The sequence below is a fragment of the Xenopus laevis genome, chromosome 8S (assembly GCF_017654675.1).
Source record: "Xenopus laevis strain J_2021 chromosome 8S, Xenopus_laevis_v10.1, whole genome shotgun sequence".
NCBI classification, from domain to species: Eukaryota; Metazoa; Chordata; class Amphibia; order Anura; family Pipidae; genus Xenopus; species Xenopus laevis.
In genome coordinates this window covers 22,064,483-22,082,100 of record NC_054386.1, presented here as the reverse complement: position 1 = coordinate 22,082,100, position 17,618 = coordinate 22,064,483, and the positions used below count along the sequence as shown (strand labels likewise).

Sequence of the window (17,618 nt, the reverse complement as noted above, 5' to 3'; positions counted from 1 at the left end):
TGTTCTGCGGCGAACTTGTTCGCGCGAACATCGGCTGTTCACGTCCGCCGCAAGTTCGCGAACGTCGCGCGACGTTCGCCAATAGGCGTTCGCGTCAAAATCGTTCGACCATTCGACCATGCGGTCGCTAAAATTGAACGATTTTCGTTCGATTCGAACGAAAATCGTTCGATCGAACGATTAAAATCCTTCGATCGTTCGAATCGAACGATTTTCGGATGTTCGAAGTTCGCGAACTGTTCGCGAACTGTTCGCAATTTTTGCCGGTGTTCGCGAACGGCGTTCGCGAACACATTATCGGCGGTTCGCTACATCCCTACCAGCAAGTTGCGTGACCCAGCAACAAAATTATTAATCCACAGATTTCAGTATCAACTAATATGCTAGAAGCATATCCTGCATTCATAAGAAAACATTACTTGTATCAAGCAGTACTAACTTTTTATTGTGTTGTCAATAGTGACAGCCTTGACGGCAGATTTTACAAGTCCCTTCGGTATTTAGATAATTATGAAATGCAAATAAGTTTGGCATAAGAAACATAAAGAAAAGTAATTAGCTGAACATCTGCTGTTGCTTCTGGGTAGATTGTCAAGGGACATGTGAAGCAGGATAAGTTATAAATTCACTTTATTGAGTTTTTCCAGGCAATAGTAATAGATCTTGTTGTTTTTAATCATGATTGTTCTTTTCAATGGATTTAACTACAACTTAAGAGCCCAGTATAAAGGTGGCCATACACGGAGAGATACGCTGGTTTGTCGATGCCGCCAAACAAGCGGATCTCTCTCCGATATGCCCACAATATCGGGCTGATCCGATCGTGGGCCCTAGGGCCCAACGATCGGATCCTAACGCATGGGAACAGGGGTCGGATCGCAGGACCGCATCAACAAACAGATGGGATGGGATCCGACGGGATTTTTTGTCCCATCTGATCGAGATCTGGCCGACTTTCGGCCACCTTAATACTAGGACCGATAAAATCAACAGAATAAAAGCCAGCCATGGAAGTAACATTTTATTAACAACGGACTTTGTAAACGGTTCTTATGTTATGGCTTCTTACCTGACTACGCCCTGCCTTCATGAATGCAACAAAAAATAAAACCCAAAAAGAAAATAGTTAATGTGTTGGCAGTAAAAACGGGACATCAGTTTATTTAGACGTTCGGCTCATTTTGATCATGTCTAGGCAAATAAATGTATTGTATTGCTATCAGTAAAAGCTTATTCTCTTATCAGTACAGAAACAGAGGAACGTAAATTCATATAAGAACAAAAAACAAACACAGATCCTAGTTCTACCACAAATATAGCTAAAAAAAATACATTTGAAGTAAAATCACCAATATTACTCAAGTTTGTCTTTGGGTCTTAAAATTTCAGACTGAAACCGCCAGAAGTGGATATATTTTTTCTCACAGTTACCTCTCATCCAGGGAAAGCTCTTTCTGCTGTAAGTGGGGCTTGATTCCAACCATAGGCCGTATGTTAGTGGATAAGGCTTTGATGGTGTAGTTCATTTCATTCTCCCTTATAACATCGCTGTCATAACCTTGGAAGAAATCAAGCAAAGTCAAACAATATGCTCACCAATCATGCCTATACAAAAGTAACTTTTAAACACACTCACTGATTCCATTCTACTAGAGGTTGAACTGCAAGTGTTTTCTCTGCCTTATTAACTTCCAGTATTAAGCAGCTATTAGGTAAGCAAGAGTTGCTGAAAATTATTTCTCTTCCATCTGACTTACCACCATCTTCCTCGGAGTCTAAATCAGACTCTTCGCTGTCACATAATCTAGTTTCCCGGTGTCCTTCCATCTCATGAGTCCACAGCATGAGCGATGCATCCGAGCCACCCACTGTTATTAACAGACTGTCATCGTGTATCCAGCGAATGTTGGTAACGTGTGAACTGTGTGCTACATACCTCTTAAATTTTCCAAATTTCCCCTGGGAATCACAAAAGAATGTTTTTTTTTCCAACAGAATGGGCACAGTACTAGCATCATCATATCCATATTTACTGGTTACAAATAGAAAGAAGCCTCTGCAAAGTGGTTTCCATCATTTGAAGGCTATGGAAACAATAAACAGAATAGCTAAACACACGATTGGGCCACACAATTTTTCAACCTATTGAAAATGACCAAAAGCTGAATGGAGAGTGGAAAAAAATCCATTTTGGATCAACATTGATCCATGGTTGACAGGTTGCCGGACAGTTATTGGGGTAATTTGAAAAATTACAAGATACCCTGACAAGTTTTTATAGGCTCCAGTAGATCATCATGGAAGTGATTCAAAATGTATAAATGTTAGGTTCTCATACTAGGCCTGTAAAGAGAAAGTTACATGGAACTGGTGGTGTTTTAACTTCTAACTCGTTGTCATAGATTTACATGGAAAACAACGTTGCCTAGATTGATCTGTTTTTTCATATTCATTATTTTTGATTCAACAGTTGCCCTTTGCCGTATTATCTGTTTCCCACTGTAGCCTCCAAAACCCATACTTTTCTGTTACTGCCCTTGGTTGTTGTGTGTTATACATTACTTCTCTGTTATTATGTTTTCTGTTGCCCCAACTCTATCACAACTCTCCTGTCTATCTCTATTCCTTTTAAATCGATTGCCATCTACCGTATATACTCGAGTATAAGCCGAGTTTTTCAGCCCCCAAAATATGCTGAAAAACTCTACCTCGGCTTATACTTGGGTCAAGCACAAAAACGGTCGCCGGCGTCCAAAAATAGTCTCCAAGAATATTCGCCAGCGTCCAAGAATGGTCGCCGGCATCCAAAAACGAGAAGCCGGCACCTCCAATGGGAGCAGAAACCCTCAATTTTTTGCAGGGCTGCTATAGAACCATACAGTTAAACAGAAGTCAGGACCCTCGGCATACTTGAATTATAAAGACAGCACTCCCTCTGTCCCTGAATGCTGTTCTTCCCTGAAGTATGTCAATTATCTTTTATTTACAGTTTTATGGAATCTATGATTTCTTTATTCATTGCTATAAAAATGTCTTGAGTCATTTAAAATGATTGTTTTTGCATCATTTATTAATTTTATTTTAGCATTAAAAACTTACCTTAACTGGGTACCGGAATAGCTTCACAAAGCCAAAGTCGTCCCCTGTTGCCAAAACTTTGCCGTCACTCGTGAGAGAGGAAGCCATCACATCACTCGCTTCTCCAATCACTGGCCAGATGCCTTCACAGCTTGAACCTTGAACACCTGTCCAAGATGCCCAGGAAATGTTTTCTACCTGAGAAATAGAAAGCGCAGAGTATATGCCTCATCAATCTATAAAACCACTATGTGAAGAATCAGTTGAAGTCAGACATTTCTACTAGCCTCGGTAACATAAAAGGCTGATTTCACTTTCACTAATGGTACATTTATTCTTTATTTATCTAATTTATTCCTGATTTTTCCAGCAAAAAATGGCTCTAGATTTTCTTTAATTTATAATTTAGGTGATGTAGGATGAATAAATGAATGAGAAAGCTGCAAGTCCTCTTCTTACCTCATGGCTTGGAATATTCCTTTTTTTCCCACGCGGAGCTTCAAAAAAGAGCTGCTCTTTAGCACCAGTGTTTACTTGGATCAACTTCCCTGAAAATAACAAAAGAGTGTGGCCTGATCTTAGTACAAGTGCTCTTATCCTACATGTTTTGCCATTGTTTTTCAGTCATATTATGGAACGCACTGGCACATATTAGAACAAAGAAGTATAATATCACCATGCAGTACAGGTATGGGACCTGTTATCCAGAATGCTCGGGACCTGGGGTTTTCCGGATAACGGATCTTTCCGTAATTTGGGTCTTCATGCCTTATGTCTACTAGAAAATCATGTCAACATTAAATAAACCCAATAAGCTGGTTCTGCTTCCAATAAGGATTAATTATATCTTAGTTGGGATCAAGTACAAGGTACTGTTTTATTATTACAGAGCAAAAGGAAATAATTTTTTAAAATTTGGATTATTTGGATAAAATGGAGTCTATGGGGGATAGCCATTCCGTAATTCGGAGCTTTCTGGATATCGGGTTTCCGGATAAGGGATCCTATACCTGTATTTTCTGCATTATTGTTTATTCAATCAAAACGTACAGGTCTTAAGTAATTTCTTTTAATTATATTCTGGATATTTTTTCCAATGTATGAAATATTTGATTTGATTTTTACTTGAAACCATACAAATCAAATTGATACAGAACATATGCAGCTTAGGAAAGATTGGATATTTTTTCCCACAGAACTGATCACACAAAGAAGACAAAAATGTCTGTCATATTTTGCAGGCACTGTGCAACTAGCCAGTCGGAAAATGATAATTGATTACGCCAATGAAAATACATAAGATCGTGACATTCAGCACCAAAAGAATTATTCTCAGTCAGCACTTTTTCAAGGTTGTGGTTTCTTTGTTCATGTCCCCAAATGACTATATAAAAATCACCATACACAGATTTTTTTATATTCAATTTTGAAATCTGACATGGGGCAAGACATTTTGTCAATTTCCTAGCTGCCCCATGTCATGTGACTTGTGCCTGCACTTTAGGAGAGAAATGCTTTCTGGCAGGCTGCTGTTTTTCCTTCTCAATGTAACTGAATGTGTCTCAGTGGGACATGGGTTTTACCAGGCAGCTGTTATCTTGTGTTAGGGAGCTGTTTATCTGGTTACCTTCCCATTGTTCTTTTGTTTGGCTGCTGGGGGGGGGGGGGACGGGGGTGATATCACTCCAACTTGCAGTACAGCAGTAAAGAGTGATTGAAGTTTATCAGAGCACAAGTCACATGACTTGGGGCAGCTGGGAAATTGAAAATACGTCTAGCCCCATGTCAGATTTCAAAATGAATATAAAAACATCTGTTAGCTCTTTTGAGAAATGGTTTTCAGTGCAGAATTCTGCTGGATTAACTCATTTATTTTGAAAAAATTAATGACAGGCGCGCTCCAGGCTGTTTTGCCGCCTGAGGCAGCGTTTGAAATGCCGCCCCTGCGCCCGTCGTGCTTACCTTAAAATCGCCAACGGGGGTCCAGGGGGGGCCGCATCAATAGTGCAGAAATCGAAATTGCGCTTTCTACGCTAGAAAAGCTGAATTTCCGGTTTAAACAATGGAAATTCGGCTCTTAAAGTTACAAGGAGCGACTTTTTGCCACCCCCTTGTAACTTCTGGGGAGATGCCGGCTGAGGCAAGGTAGAAACGCACCTCGTTAAGGGTCATAAACAACCATTTTAGAGACACTTTTGGTACATAGGCCAGCATTTGAATAACCTTGTTATTGTGTACCAGTACTGCCTACCTTACATTCAGCATCCCTGCGATTATCCACCCACCTAAGACATGGATCATATTAAAAACGAATTGCGCTAAATCCTTCGACTTCGATATTCGAAGTCGAAGGTTTTCAATTCGGCAGTCGAATATTGAGGGTTAATTAACCCTCGATATTCGAACCTATGTAAATTTGGCCCTTAAACATTTTTTTGGAAATGTGTAGGTGAGTGTAAAAAAGTCTTTGTTTGAGAAACGTCACAAAAAAACTGCATGTTTCAAGTGCAGCTGACTTTCTTACGCAGAAATCTCGAACACTTTTTATACTCAAATGTATTTGCCAACTGAATTTGCCCTTTGACTTCAATAAATGAGAGCAGGTAGGTTTTTTTTTTCTGGCTTAAAAGTATATAAACAGTGCATGCATATACAATGCATGATGTAAATACACATAAAAAACAACAACAAACCCCACCATTAAATTTAGAACTTTTGTGCCATTTTTTTAAAAAAATGTTTGTAAAAATATTTTACACATCTTTATACTGTACATATACCCCTTGTATATTACTCCCAAAATTACCTGCAGCAGTTAACTATAATTCTTGGGTGTTGTTCAAAAACATAATTGTACTTATACCTGAATATGTGTTGGAGAACACCTTTAAAAGAGTTATAGAATTTGAGAGAAAGAAACAGGTCGTCTTACCTAAAGTCTGATAGTAGTAAACTAGATGAATGGAAGCCGTGCATACTCACCAACTGTGTCCCAGTCTAAATGCGTGATATAGCTGCAAGATCCCTTGCAAACTCCAACCCTTTTGCTGCTCATGACGTTGTAAATATCTACAAAGTTATCATAAGAGGCAACAGCCAAGTATTTTCCGGTACCTGAAAAATATTCAAGGTCCATGTGGATTTGTAGAACTGGGACACGTCGTCGGTTTACCGGATCATTTGAAAATTTAGGGACACGTCTAATAAATGCACGTTGTAGATCTGCACTGATTGTATTCAAATGAAACTTTATTTTCTAGATGTGTCCTTGAATTTTCAAGTGCTCTGGCAGCCCTACAGTAGGTCCAATGCCGATGTTTTATTTACCTGGAGAAAAACGAATATCAGAGATGACATCCTTCCTGTGATGAAAAGAAATCAGATCTTCCAGGGTATCTGCATTTACAATTATAAAGCTCCCATCATTCAGCCCAACAGCCAAAGCCTTTCCATCCGGAGAGAAGGAGCAGCATCTACCACCTTTGGGCAGAAGAATAGTCTGGGCTGTAAGTATTAGGAGCATAGAACTGGCAAAGAAAGTCTTTTTTTGTAATTATACAAGACTAAATTTTGCAGCAGATGAGAAAGAAAGGGAATGCAAAATGAATATAATTGATATTGTATAATAAAAGAAAACAGAATTCTAAGTAAATATCGACTATGCATCATTTGTACATTTGTAAACATTTGCACACTGAATATTTAATGTCTTCAAGGCATTGCGGAAATCACAGCAACCTGCTGCAACACTGCAGGTGGTACATAGTCAGGACAAGAAGTGCAGGCAATAGTAAACAAATTAAAAGTCTCTTTGGAATAATTACTTTATGTTGAAATGTTGCTGTAAAAAAAAGAATAAAACAATAAAAATTAGGAACTTACTGTGACGTCACTTCCGCCTGACGTGTTTCATCAAACCAATCGGCTTCCTCAGGGGCCTCTAAAGGAAGCCGATTGGTTCGGTGAAACGCGTCAGGTGGAAGTGACGTCACAGTAAGCTGTGGGTAAACACCACGAGGGAGAAAGCAACGCCGGAAATTCTTCTCCTTTGGGAACGAACTGGTGACACCTGCTAAAGGCTTACATGTATGTGACTCATGGAAAAGAATATTGATGACCACTACGTGTTAAACTTACTACAATCTTGTAAGTAGGCATTTTAGCCAAACTTGGCGAAGGTCTCTGAAAAAAACTGATTTAACTTTACACACAACTGGAACATAAAGGAAAAGTCTCTTCTAAAGAGGAACTCACACTAGTGACTTTTATATTTCCAGCACAGGCGGCTCCAGAAAGAACTTAAAAAATACTAGTTTTTTTGCTTTCTCCGTTTGCTTTAGGCGCTGATCCAACATTTTTTATGTGACAAAAAAAGAAGGTCGAAGGTTGCTTTCTGATTTTATAATAACATCCCCTTTCAAATATGAAAAACTGTCTCTCAGCTAAGTTTAGTGCATACATTTTAATGTATAAACGGGAAGAAATAATCACAAACTGTGAAATGGTATTTTTGTAATAATTCCTGAATCTAGTTTAAGATACATAAACATTACAGGGCACATTTACCTAGGGACGAATATCGAGGGTTAATTAACCCTCGATCGAATGATTAGATTTTAATCCATCGATCAAGGGTATACCTTCGATCAGGAAATTGTTAGGAAGACCTTCCCCATAGGCTAACATTGGCCTCGGTAGGTTTTAGGTGGCGAACTACGGGGTTGAAGAAATTTTTAAAGAGACAGTACTTTGACTTTCGAATGGTCTTAGTTTGAATCGTTCGATTCGAAGGTCGTAGTCGAAGTAGCCCATTCGATGGTCGAAGTAGCCATATTCGACCATTCGAAATTCAAACTTTTTTTCCTCTATTCCTTCACTCCAACTAAGTAAATGGGCCCATACATATGCTTCAAAAATAGAATCAGAAGAAAAGTGACAGCTAATTTGGTATCATTTTTGTAAAGATCTATATATAATGTTTTGGGCTCCATATATAAAGGAATATAATAATAATGTGCAGTAACTCCGATCCCACACCTCGCCCTGCAGATCATTTATGTGTATGAGCACGCTTACCCCTCTTCAGTTTGCGTACGGCCAACATACAGTGGCTGGGAGAAAGGTCCCAGATGCGCAGGGTCTTGTCATCACTCACAGTGGCGCAGATCGGTAAGTGCGGATGCGTGGCCAAGCCCCAGACCTCCCCTTCCATGTGTCCCTGCAGAAAATTAAAAAATAAGAGGTTGAGATTGGAAAAAATGCTCCAGGAAAAGCGAGATAGAGCACACCTGTCACTGCAAACGCTGGCAGTCATTAATGCAAATTCAGAGAGAGGCATCTTTCAATGTCTCATGTGTAACCTAATTTTGTGGCATCATTAGCCTCTATCTGGCTGATCATAAAATAGGTGCGTGTATAGAATGGGGAAGATCAGTGTGTTTATATACTATGTGCTTCATTCAATTTCATGGGACAGAAAGACTGTTGATATCAGCAGAACATATGCATTTATTGGTAATCTATACACATATTGTATTCCAGGCTACAGCCCTACAGTTAATATGGCTGGGGTATATAATTCAGCAGCAGACGGTAGAATGTGTATGGTCCAGAGATCATCATTTTTGAGATTTAATATATATATATATATATATATATATATATATATATATATATATATATATATATATATATATATATATATATACTTCCCAACTGTCCCGTTTTTATCGGGACAGTCCCGCTTTTGACAGCTAAATCCTGCATTTGCACTGAACAGTCAGGAAAAGATACAAAGATTCTAACTTAATTGGCTTTTGGCAGAAAGCCCAGAACAGCCACCAGGTGCAACTAAGATACTTTTGTGGCAATTTTGAGATAAGCAAATAAGTAATTTCGATAAACAGGTCTCTTGGGAGAAGTTAGACTCACAGCTTAAAGGGCAATTCAACTTCATTAGCAAAACTGTACTAACTGTAAAAAAAACAAAACGCATAAATATGTTCAAGCTTTCATAACCTGCCACATTTTGTAAAATGAATATGGTAATTAGGGGGTGTGGGCACAAAATGGGCGTGGTCGAACATTTTCGCCCCTGTTGTTATTTCCAAAATGTTGGGAGGTATGATATAGATATATATATATATATATATATATATACATTTGTAATACGTTTAGAGGGTCTGAGCAATCCAACATCTCTGCAGCCATTTTCTCCCCTGACATTCAACAAACCAGAATTTCTATATCGGATAAAGAATACTAATGTCATTGAATCAGAAACAACACAGCACAGAGCACCAACACCGTTGAAAAACAGCCTACTGTCTGCTGGGGGTTCAATTGTGTGGTTCTGCTACACAGTAGTCTCATTTGTACAGTGGTAGAGTTGAACATGCACCTCAAACACATTTAAAAAGTTCCTTACGAGTAACTAAAAGAACATATGGGGACATTTCTGGCATTGGAATTACCTGAACAAGTAAAGTGACAGGTCCATTTTTATCCACCTCCAAAATCTCACCATTCTTAGTCCCTACCAGGATATGTCCATGGCCTAGAGATATGGCACGAATAGAAGGATTATCTTCAAGTAAGAGCCCTGTGTGAATTCGAGATGAGAGAACAGGGAAAACCGTAACCATAAGTTTTAAATTGAAACTTGATCTTACAATAAAACTTGTCATGCACTATATGTGTAATACAAGTGGTTTTGCCTTTGACATTAGGAAGGCACCAAAGATAACATTCTAGCTTGGACCATTGGCTTATTATGTGAATAAAGAGCAGATCCCAAGCTTTGGGAAAGCATGTTTGCTTAGTGCTTTGGTGTGCTTGATGAAGGCAAAATCAGTGTTTAGTAATTATTTAGAATGCAAAAATGTCCCTAAATGTTCTATAACAATAGAGCCCCATAGGGGAGTTTTAATTAATTAAGCATCTCCTATAGGCGTGCTATCCAATCAGTGAACAATCTTATCTGTTACTGGGGGTAGAAAAATTAGAAACCATTTTTTGACAATCTCTCCAGTTGTATTTTAAGATCACCTTTAGATCCAGGAGCCAATGCAGCTCTTTTGATGGCATAAGTTTTGAGGCATCGTTCAAAAGAATCGTCCCAGAGAGCCACAACTCCATCTTTCCCTCCGGTCACAAAGCCCTATACAGATGTCAACAGACAAAATACCATACAGTATTATAGCATTGGCCAGTCATATCTAATAGGGATGCACCGAATCCACTATTTGGGATTCGGCCGAATCCCCGAATCCTTCGTGAAAGATTCGGCCGAATATATAAATTAGGGTTAGTAAAGGTATAAGTGGAAAAAATCCTTCTTTTGTGACGAAAAGTCATGTGATTTTCCTACCCGCCCCTAATTTACATATGCAAATTAGGATTCGGTTCAGCCAGGCACAAGGATTCGGGCGAATCCGAAACCTGCTGAAAAATGCAGAATCCTGGCCGAATCCCAAACCGAATCCCGAACCGAATCACGAACCGAATCCTGGATTCGGTGCATCCCTAATATCTTATAATAACTTGGGCCACTCATACCTTCTACTATGTTCTGCTATTGAGGCTAATTCAAGAATTTGAAACTCATTGGTATCTGGTATGTGTCAAATTAATGTAGTTAAGTCTAGTGGAAGGATATAAGGGGGTGTGTGTGAATTATAAGTGCAAATAGTTAATGCGATGTTGAGGTTGCCCAACAGATAGGAAAAAAAACATGACCCCCTACTGTGTCTTATGAATCAGGCTGCCTTTTACCTTATCCAAGGCATGCATGCTAAACACTGGTCCATCATGAGCTTTCACTGTTTTCATAAGAAACAGATCCCTCCAGATACAAACATCCCCTGTAGAGGTGCCAGAAAAGGTCATCTCTTCTGTCCAGCCATACACCACACACATCATTGTGTCCATTTTTGCTCCTGCTCCTGTACCAATACAAGCTTTGCGACCAATGAGTCCCCCTCCTGGCAGGGAAACAAAACAGAAACAATTTAAAGGAGAAGGAAAGGTTAAAACTGAGTAAGTCTTATCAGAAAGGTCTATATAAACAAACCAGTAAACCCCCAAAGTAATGCTGCTCTGAGTCCCGTCAAAAGAAACACTGCATTTCTTTCCTTCTATTGTGTACACATGGGCTTCTGTATCAGACTTCCTCCCTTCAGCTTAAACCTCATTGCCCTGGGCAAGAGCATGCTCAGTTTGCTCCTCTTCCCCCCCCCCTCCCTTCTCTACTGTAATCTGAGCCCAGAGCAGGGAGAGACTCAGGCAGGAAGTGATGTCACACCATGTTAATACTGCAGCTCCTATCCTTAACAAACAGAGTTTCTAGAGCTTTTTACTCAGGTATGGTAAAACATTCTACAGAATAAATATAGCATTCTAGCTTGCACTATTGCAGCTAATCTATTGCCAATAAAATGCCTCCGTAGCTTTCCTTCTCCTTTAAATGCATAACAAACTTAATGAAAAACGTATCTGTATTTCATTTTAATACATTGATTACATTTGTGCCCATCTTACTTAATAACCGAAGCTCGTCTATAATTATTTCACCTACACATATAGGCATGGGATCCGTTAATTGGAAACCTGTTATCTAGAAAGATCTGAATTACAGGAAAGTCCTCCAATAGACTCCATTTTAATCAAATAATTCAAGATTTTAAAACATACTGTATTTCCTTTTTTTCTATAATAGCAAAACAATACCTTGTACTTGATCCCAACTGATATTAAATAAATCCTAACTAGAAGCAAAACAATTATATATTTAACGTTCAAATAATTTTTTAAGAGATTTAGGGGCAGATTTATTAAGGGACGAATTTCGAAGTGTAAAATTCGACCATCGAATGAAAATACTTCAAATTCGCAATATCGAAGTCGAAGTATTTTTCACCGAATTAGGCCATCGAACGATTGAAGTAAAATCGTTCGATCAAGTGATTAAATCGTGCGAATCGAACGATTCAAGCTTACAATTGAACGATTTTACTTCGATGTGTAAAGACTTAGAAAATGGCTGTAGAAAGTCCCCATAGGCGAACATAGCACTTCGGCAGGTTTAATTTGGCGAAGTATTGAAGTTGAAGTTTTTTTAAAGAGACAGTACTTTGATTATCGAATGGTCGCATATTTGAACTATTTTTACTTCGAATCGAATTCGAAGTAAATTTGAAGTCGTAGTATCCTATTCGATGGTTGGATTATCCAAAAAATTACTTTGAATTTCGAATTTTTTTACTTAGAAAATTCCCTCAAATTCACTTCGACCCTTGATAAATCTGTCCCTTAAGGTATGATGAAATAAAATTATGGAAAGACCCCTTATCCGTAAAACCACAGGTCCCGAGCATTCTGGATAACAGGTCCCATTCCTGCACTATAATTCTGAAAACCTGCATAGTGAAATTGCATACCTTATTCTATTGTAACTTTATATTTATATCCTTACTAATGTGAACATAGAACAGGCCTTGGTCCATTTTGCACCTTGTTGAAGTGAGCACAAAGAGTTGTGAACCTTTTATATATGCAGCATCAGAAGTGTGTATGTATATATATATATATATATATATATATATATATATATATATATATATATGTCGTCTGAAGGTGCACACCGTTTCCACGTTCACGTACCTGGGTGCCAGCAAAAAGTTTAGATAGATGCAAAGTCGAAAATAGCGACACTCACAGGTTTTGTAGAAGGTTTGAAAAAACAAAAAGTTGTTTATTAAAGCTCAATAAACAACTTTTTGTTTTTTCAAACCTTCTACAAAACCTGTGAGTGTCGCTATTTTCGACTTTGCATCTATATATATATATATATATATATATATATATATATATATATATATAATATAGGGGTGGTAGGCAGAATGGGTGTTTTAAAAAAGAATTGTGATGATTGTGTGCCTTTACTTTCTCTTTTGAAGCCTGAATGCTTTTCACTTTGTAGCCTTCTGAAATAAAGTCAAGTCAGTCTTCTCCGATAAAAACCATAGAATGATTGTGTAATTATAAATTTCTCCACTAGGTGTTGCTGTGAGATAATTTTTCTAAAACTGTCATGTTCCATACAGTTGTAACCGCATACAATGTATAACTTATATTTACTAAAGAAAATAAAATCACTTTTTAGTCAAGCCTAACTGAATGATTTGAAATTCATAGTCAATCATTTAACATATGAAAATCTGTCCTAAAGCATCTTTCATTTTGCACTGATTGACATCAGGGTTATATATGAATAGTGATGGGCCAATTTATTGGCCAGGCGCGAATTCTCGGCAAATTCCCGTGATTCGCAGCTGTCGAATAAATATCGAAACCGCTGCGAAAATTCACTGGTGTCAAAATAAATGGAAGTTGGCGAAATTCAGGAAATTTGCGCATTTTTCAGCAAAGGGAAACACTCCGAATTCGCCCCATAACTATATACAATATGAATCCATTTACAAAGCCTGTGAATAAAAAAAGAACACCATAAAACTTTGGAAGACTTCGACGGAGGCATATCGATTGTCCGAGATTACAATGTGGCTCTAATACTACATCTGAACTGAAATTATTATAATATTATCTATGGATTCCAAAACTGGGTACCCCTGAATGAAGCTATGTCATCGAAACAAATAGTACCCTATAAATAGTCCTTTCTATACCTGCCCTTCTCCAGAACCTCATGTGCTTTATCCCAGCAGTGATTAACTTGTCAGGCATGTAAGGGTTAATTTTCACCACAAAAATCTTTTCTTTGCTTCCTCTGGAAAACAGAAAATATGTTTAATGTTATTATTAGCCTGAAATAGAAAGTATTCATGCAGAATGTAATAAAGCTGATAAATTGGGCCCAACTCAACTGGAAACAAGGGCAGATTACCCTCCAAATTCACGGCACACACGCAGATTTAGATTGCAAGTGCATAAGCCTGAACATCTCAAGGGAAAGTCACAAAAGAGGCTTTAGAGGAGTGAAGAAGTAAAAGAGCTAAGACCGCTTAGCAGAGGACGAATGAATGTGCCAGAATGTAACAATTTGCCATTTGTACCAATTTTTAGACAATTTTACTTTTAGACATTTTATTTTAAAAGTTCATTCCGCACCCTTAGAGACAAACACCAGTTTAAAGATTCCCCCTGCCCCTACACTCGTGCATGGGATGTCTGGGAGACATATCTGCACATTCACATACTTCACAGACGACAGTTTTTCTCCTTTCTTCCAGTCCCACAGGACGATGGTGTGATTGTCATCAATGCCAACGGAGGCCAAGCGTTTTCCATCGGCTGAGCAAGAAACAGAAAAAAAGATGAATTGGAACGGTATATTTCTCCTTATATTCATTTTAAAATCAGTTTTTTCATGTGCAGCTAGAGAGTTTCCATGACACACTGACTGCTTGAAATGTGGAGCAAACCCGTTATGTGGAGCAAACAGGGGGTGGGGGGGTTGATAGCTCTGCATAACACATAGATAGAAACCCACAGATTAATCCTCAGTAGCCATTATAGACTAGTTCCCTGGCTGTCTGCATACATACTATTCTCCCTACTTCAGCAAGTAGGGTTGCCACCTGTTAAGGTGGTGGCACACAAGGCTACTGGGGGAGATTAGTCACCCAGCTAAAATCGCCTCTTCTTCGGGCGACTTATCTCACCTAAATGCCCTGCTAACGGCTAGAATGTAAATCGCCGGCGGAATGGCTAATAGCTTCGGCTTTCCAAAGTTGTCCGAAGTTTCCTCGTGAGGCGAAGAGTTCCGTTCCGTTCCATTCTGCCAGAAATTTACATTCCAGCCGGCGGGAAGGCATTTATGGGAGATTAGTCGCCTGCCCACCCCCAATGTCAGCGTGAATGCCCCTGACATCATCTGACCCGACCCCGCCCAGTCTGCCAGTTTGCAGAAGGTACGCAAGTACCTCACACACTTCCTATTTCCTGTCTCCTAGGCAAAGAGCTCATAGTGCCTGTATTAATTATTACATGTTGATTGCACCCAATCTATTATTCTCCTCATATACTGGGTCTTTTAAAGCATTCTGGAAGATATGTGAATTTCCCTCTAGTGTTTTCCCAAAGCACAGTAGTGGAGCTTTTATTAGCTGAGGCAGCTTCAGGAGCGGAGTTAGGGCTCTTACTGACAAGCGGTTGAAACTGCGCTCCCCTGCGTTCCGTTTTTCTGCGTTCAGCCGCAGGGAAACACAGAAATAGACGCATTTTGCTTTTTTCAATGGGGCTGTACTCACACAGGCGCTTGTAGGCACCGAACGCAGGTTGAGACACAACATGCTGCATTTTTCCTGCTTTCGGCCCCATTGAAAAAAGCGAAATGCGTCTATTCCTGCGCTCCCCTGCAGCTGAACGCAGAAAAACGGAACGCACGGGAGCGCAGCTTCAACCGCTCGTCAGTAAGAGCCCTAAAGGAGAGTGCTGGTGGGTACTGGCATCAGTTTGCAGGGCAGCAGTAAAGTAAAACAGCAGTTTATCAAAATAGATTTCAGGAGACTGAAGAAATTATGAGAAATAACAGCAATGACTTGCTTAATGTCTCAATTGTACGGTTAAATATAAAAATATTGATTTGCTCTTTTAAAAAGTATTTCCATAGAGGATTATGTGTAATGACAGCTATTAATTGATTTGTTTTGAAAACAGCATGTTCCCCATGACAGTAACCCTTTAATGTGTGCAAACTGATAGGCAGACAAAACAAATAATTACATGTTTGTGACAGCCAGGTAGAAACAGACTATAATTGTGCATTCAAAATAATGGTATAAGACTTTATAAAGCATTCGGACTGGATTATTTTGTGGTGATACATATAGCTTCTTCATTATTTATTATTCTTCATTATAGTTAGCAGTGTTTTTTTAAACAACAGAGCTGTGCATAGTGTCAGACAATATATGGGCTAATATTCACAGATAATTGTTCCAGGAACAAACAATAAGAGTTCTTACTTTAAAATAAACAACAAAGATTAAGTGGCATTAATTCAAATTGCTTTTTTTAAAAGCCATGGTATTTATAAAAGTGTGGCCGTTTTCTACAGAAGCTGCTTTGTATGCTGAATAAAATTAAATTGCACTGAATTAAATGCAATAGATATGTATCTAACATGCATCAGAATTCAGTGCTCTAAATATCAGATCTAAACCATGAAATGCAGTGGTATTTACATCTCATAATGACAAGTGGCAGGTGAGAGAAGTGAAAATGAATCCGTTCTCAAGCTGCTTAATATAGTTGTATGTATATGATTTTATATCATCCAAAAACGAGCCTCACTCACAGAGCTTCAAATAAAGAAATTGTTTAATGAAGGTTAAAAGACTAAGGGCTCTTACTGACGAGCGTTATTACCTGCGCTCCCCTGCGTTCCGTTTTTCTGCGTTCAGCCGCAGGGGGGCGCAGGAATAGACGCATTACATTTTTTCCAATGGGGCTGTACTCACACAGGCGCCTGTAGGCGTTGAACGCAGGAAAAATGCAGCATGTTGCGTCTCAACCTGCGTTCGGCGCCTACACGCGCCTGTGTGAGTACAGCCCCATTGGAAAAAATGTAATGCGTCTATTCCTGCGCTCCCCTGCTCTTCTGTAAGAGCCCTAAAGTGGACTCACATGGGGTAAAAACAAAGTTTAGCTCTTTCACTATAGCTGCCAGATAAGATTGCTTTCAGATGGGTGAGCAATAAATTGGACCAGTTGATTGGCTACTATGTACCAGTACAAGTTCAGGATCTCTTATCTGGAATGCCAATTTCTAGAAAACTCCAAATTGCAGGAAGGCCATCTCATATGGGAATTCACAAACATTTTGGTAAAGGTAAATTTTAATATTTGCACACATTTATTCACAGACCAATTTTCTGTCATTTTTCCACCTCTACTGAAAATGTAAAAAAATTGTTGTTTAAAAGTGGGCATGGCAATTTTCACAACTTTTTGTACATCGTTTTTGAGAATTAGTCATACCCACCACATTTTTACTGACTTTTTTCCCACAAAAATGTCTGCTGTGAAAATATTGAGGAAAAATGTTCATAGCTTAATTTGGCTTAAGTCTGTATATAGAAACTTTAAAAAAAAACGTTTTAAAATTTTAAAAAACCTTTTTTATCATTTTATAAAGCACTTTTTAAAATTTGGCAGCATTACAACAAATCCATTAAACTATACAATACCTTCTATAAATTTGTCATGCTTACACATTTTTACACTTTGGCGACAATTTAAGAACTGTGTACTTACCAACACTTTTGTGAATTCCCCCCTTTGAACAAATTATTTTAATTTTGTAATTTTTTTTTAAATTCATTTTGTAATTTTGATCTCTGATAAAAAAAATAACCCCTTGTACTTGATTCTAACTAAGCTGCCATTATTCATATTGATGGCAAAACATTGGCTGGTTTATTTAATGTTTAAATGTTTTTAGTAGTCGTAAGGTATGGTCAATTTACGTTAAAAAACGTTATCCAGAAAACCCCAAGAATTCCTGACAATTCCGATAA

At 38.5% G+C, this 17,618-nt stretch overlaps 1 protein-coding gene across 6 annotated transcripts in view; it reads right to left on the bottom strand.

Annotated features, from left to right (window-relative positions):
- The window catches only part of LOC108699830 (echinoderm microtubule-associated protein-like 5), a 119,043-nt gene that overhangs the window by 27,222 nt on the left and 74,203 nt on the right, over positions 1-17,618 (bottom strand). For 5 of the 6 annotated variants that reach the window (XM_041574777.1, XM_041574778.1, XM_041574774.1 and 2 more), the window contains 13 exons: positions 14,295-14,388; positions 13,764-13,864; positions 10,852-11,060; positions 10,126-10,237; positions 9,552-9,679; positions 8,155-8,296; positions 6,406-6,558; positions 6,061-6,192; positions 3,538-3,626; positions 3,100-3,276; positions 1,758-1,959; positions 1,432-1,558; positions 1,070-1,084 (listed from right to left, as the gene is read on the bottom strand). In XM_041574777.1, coding sequence (XP_041430711.1) covers positions 1,070-1,084; positions 1,432-1,558; positions 1,758-1,959; positions 3,100-3,276; positions 3,538-3,626; positions 6,061-6,192; positions 6,406-6,558; positions 8,155-8,296; positions 9,552-9,679; positions 10,126-10,237; positions 10,852-11,060; positions 13,764-13,864; positions 14,295-14,388 — 1,681 coding nt within the window. The remainder of the gene's footprint in view (positions 1-1,069; positions 1,085-1,431; positions 1,559-1,757; positions 1,960-3,099; positions 3,277-3,537; positions 3,627-6,060; positions 6,193-6,405; positions 6,559-8,154; positions 8,297-9,551; positions 9,680-10,125; positions 10,238-10,851; positions 11,061-13,763; positions 13,865-14,294; positions 14,389-17,618) is intronic. The other variant, XM_018232433.2, reaches the window with a different exon arrangement.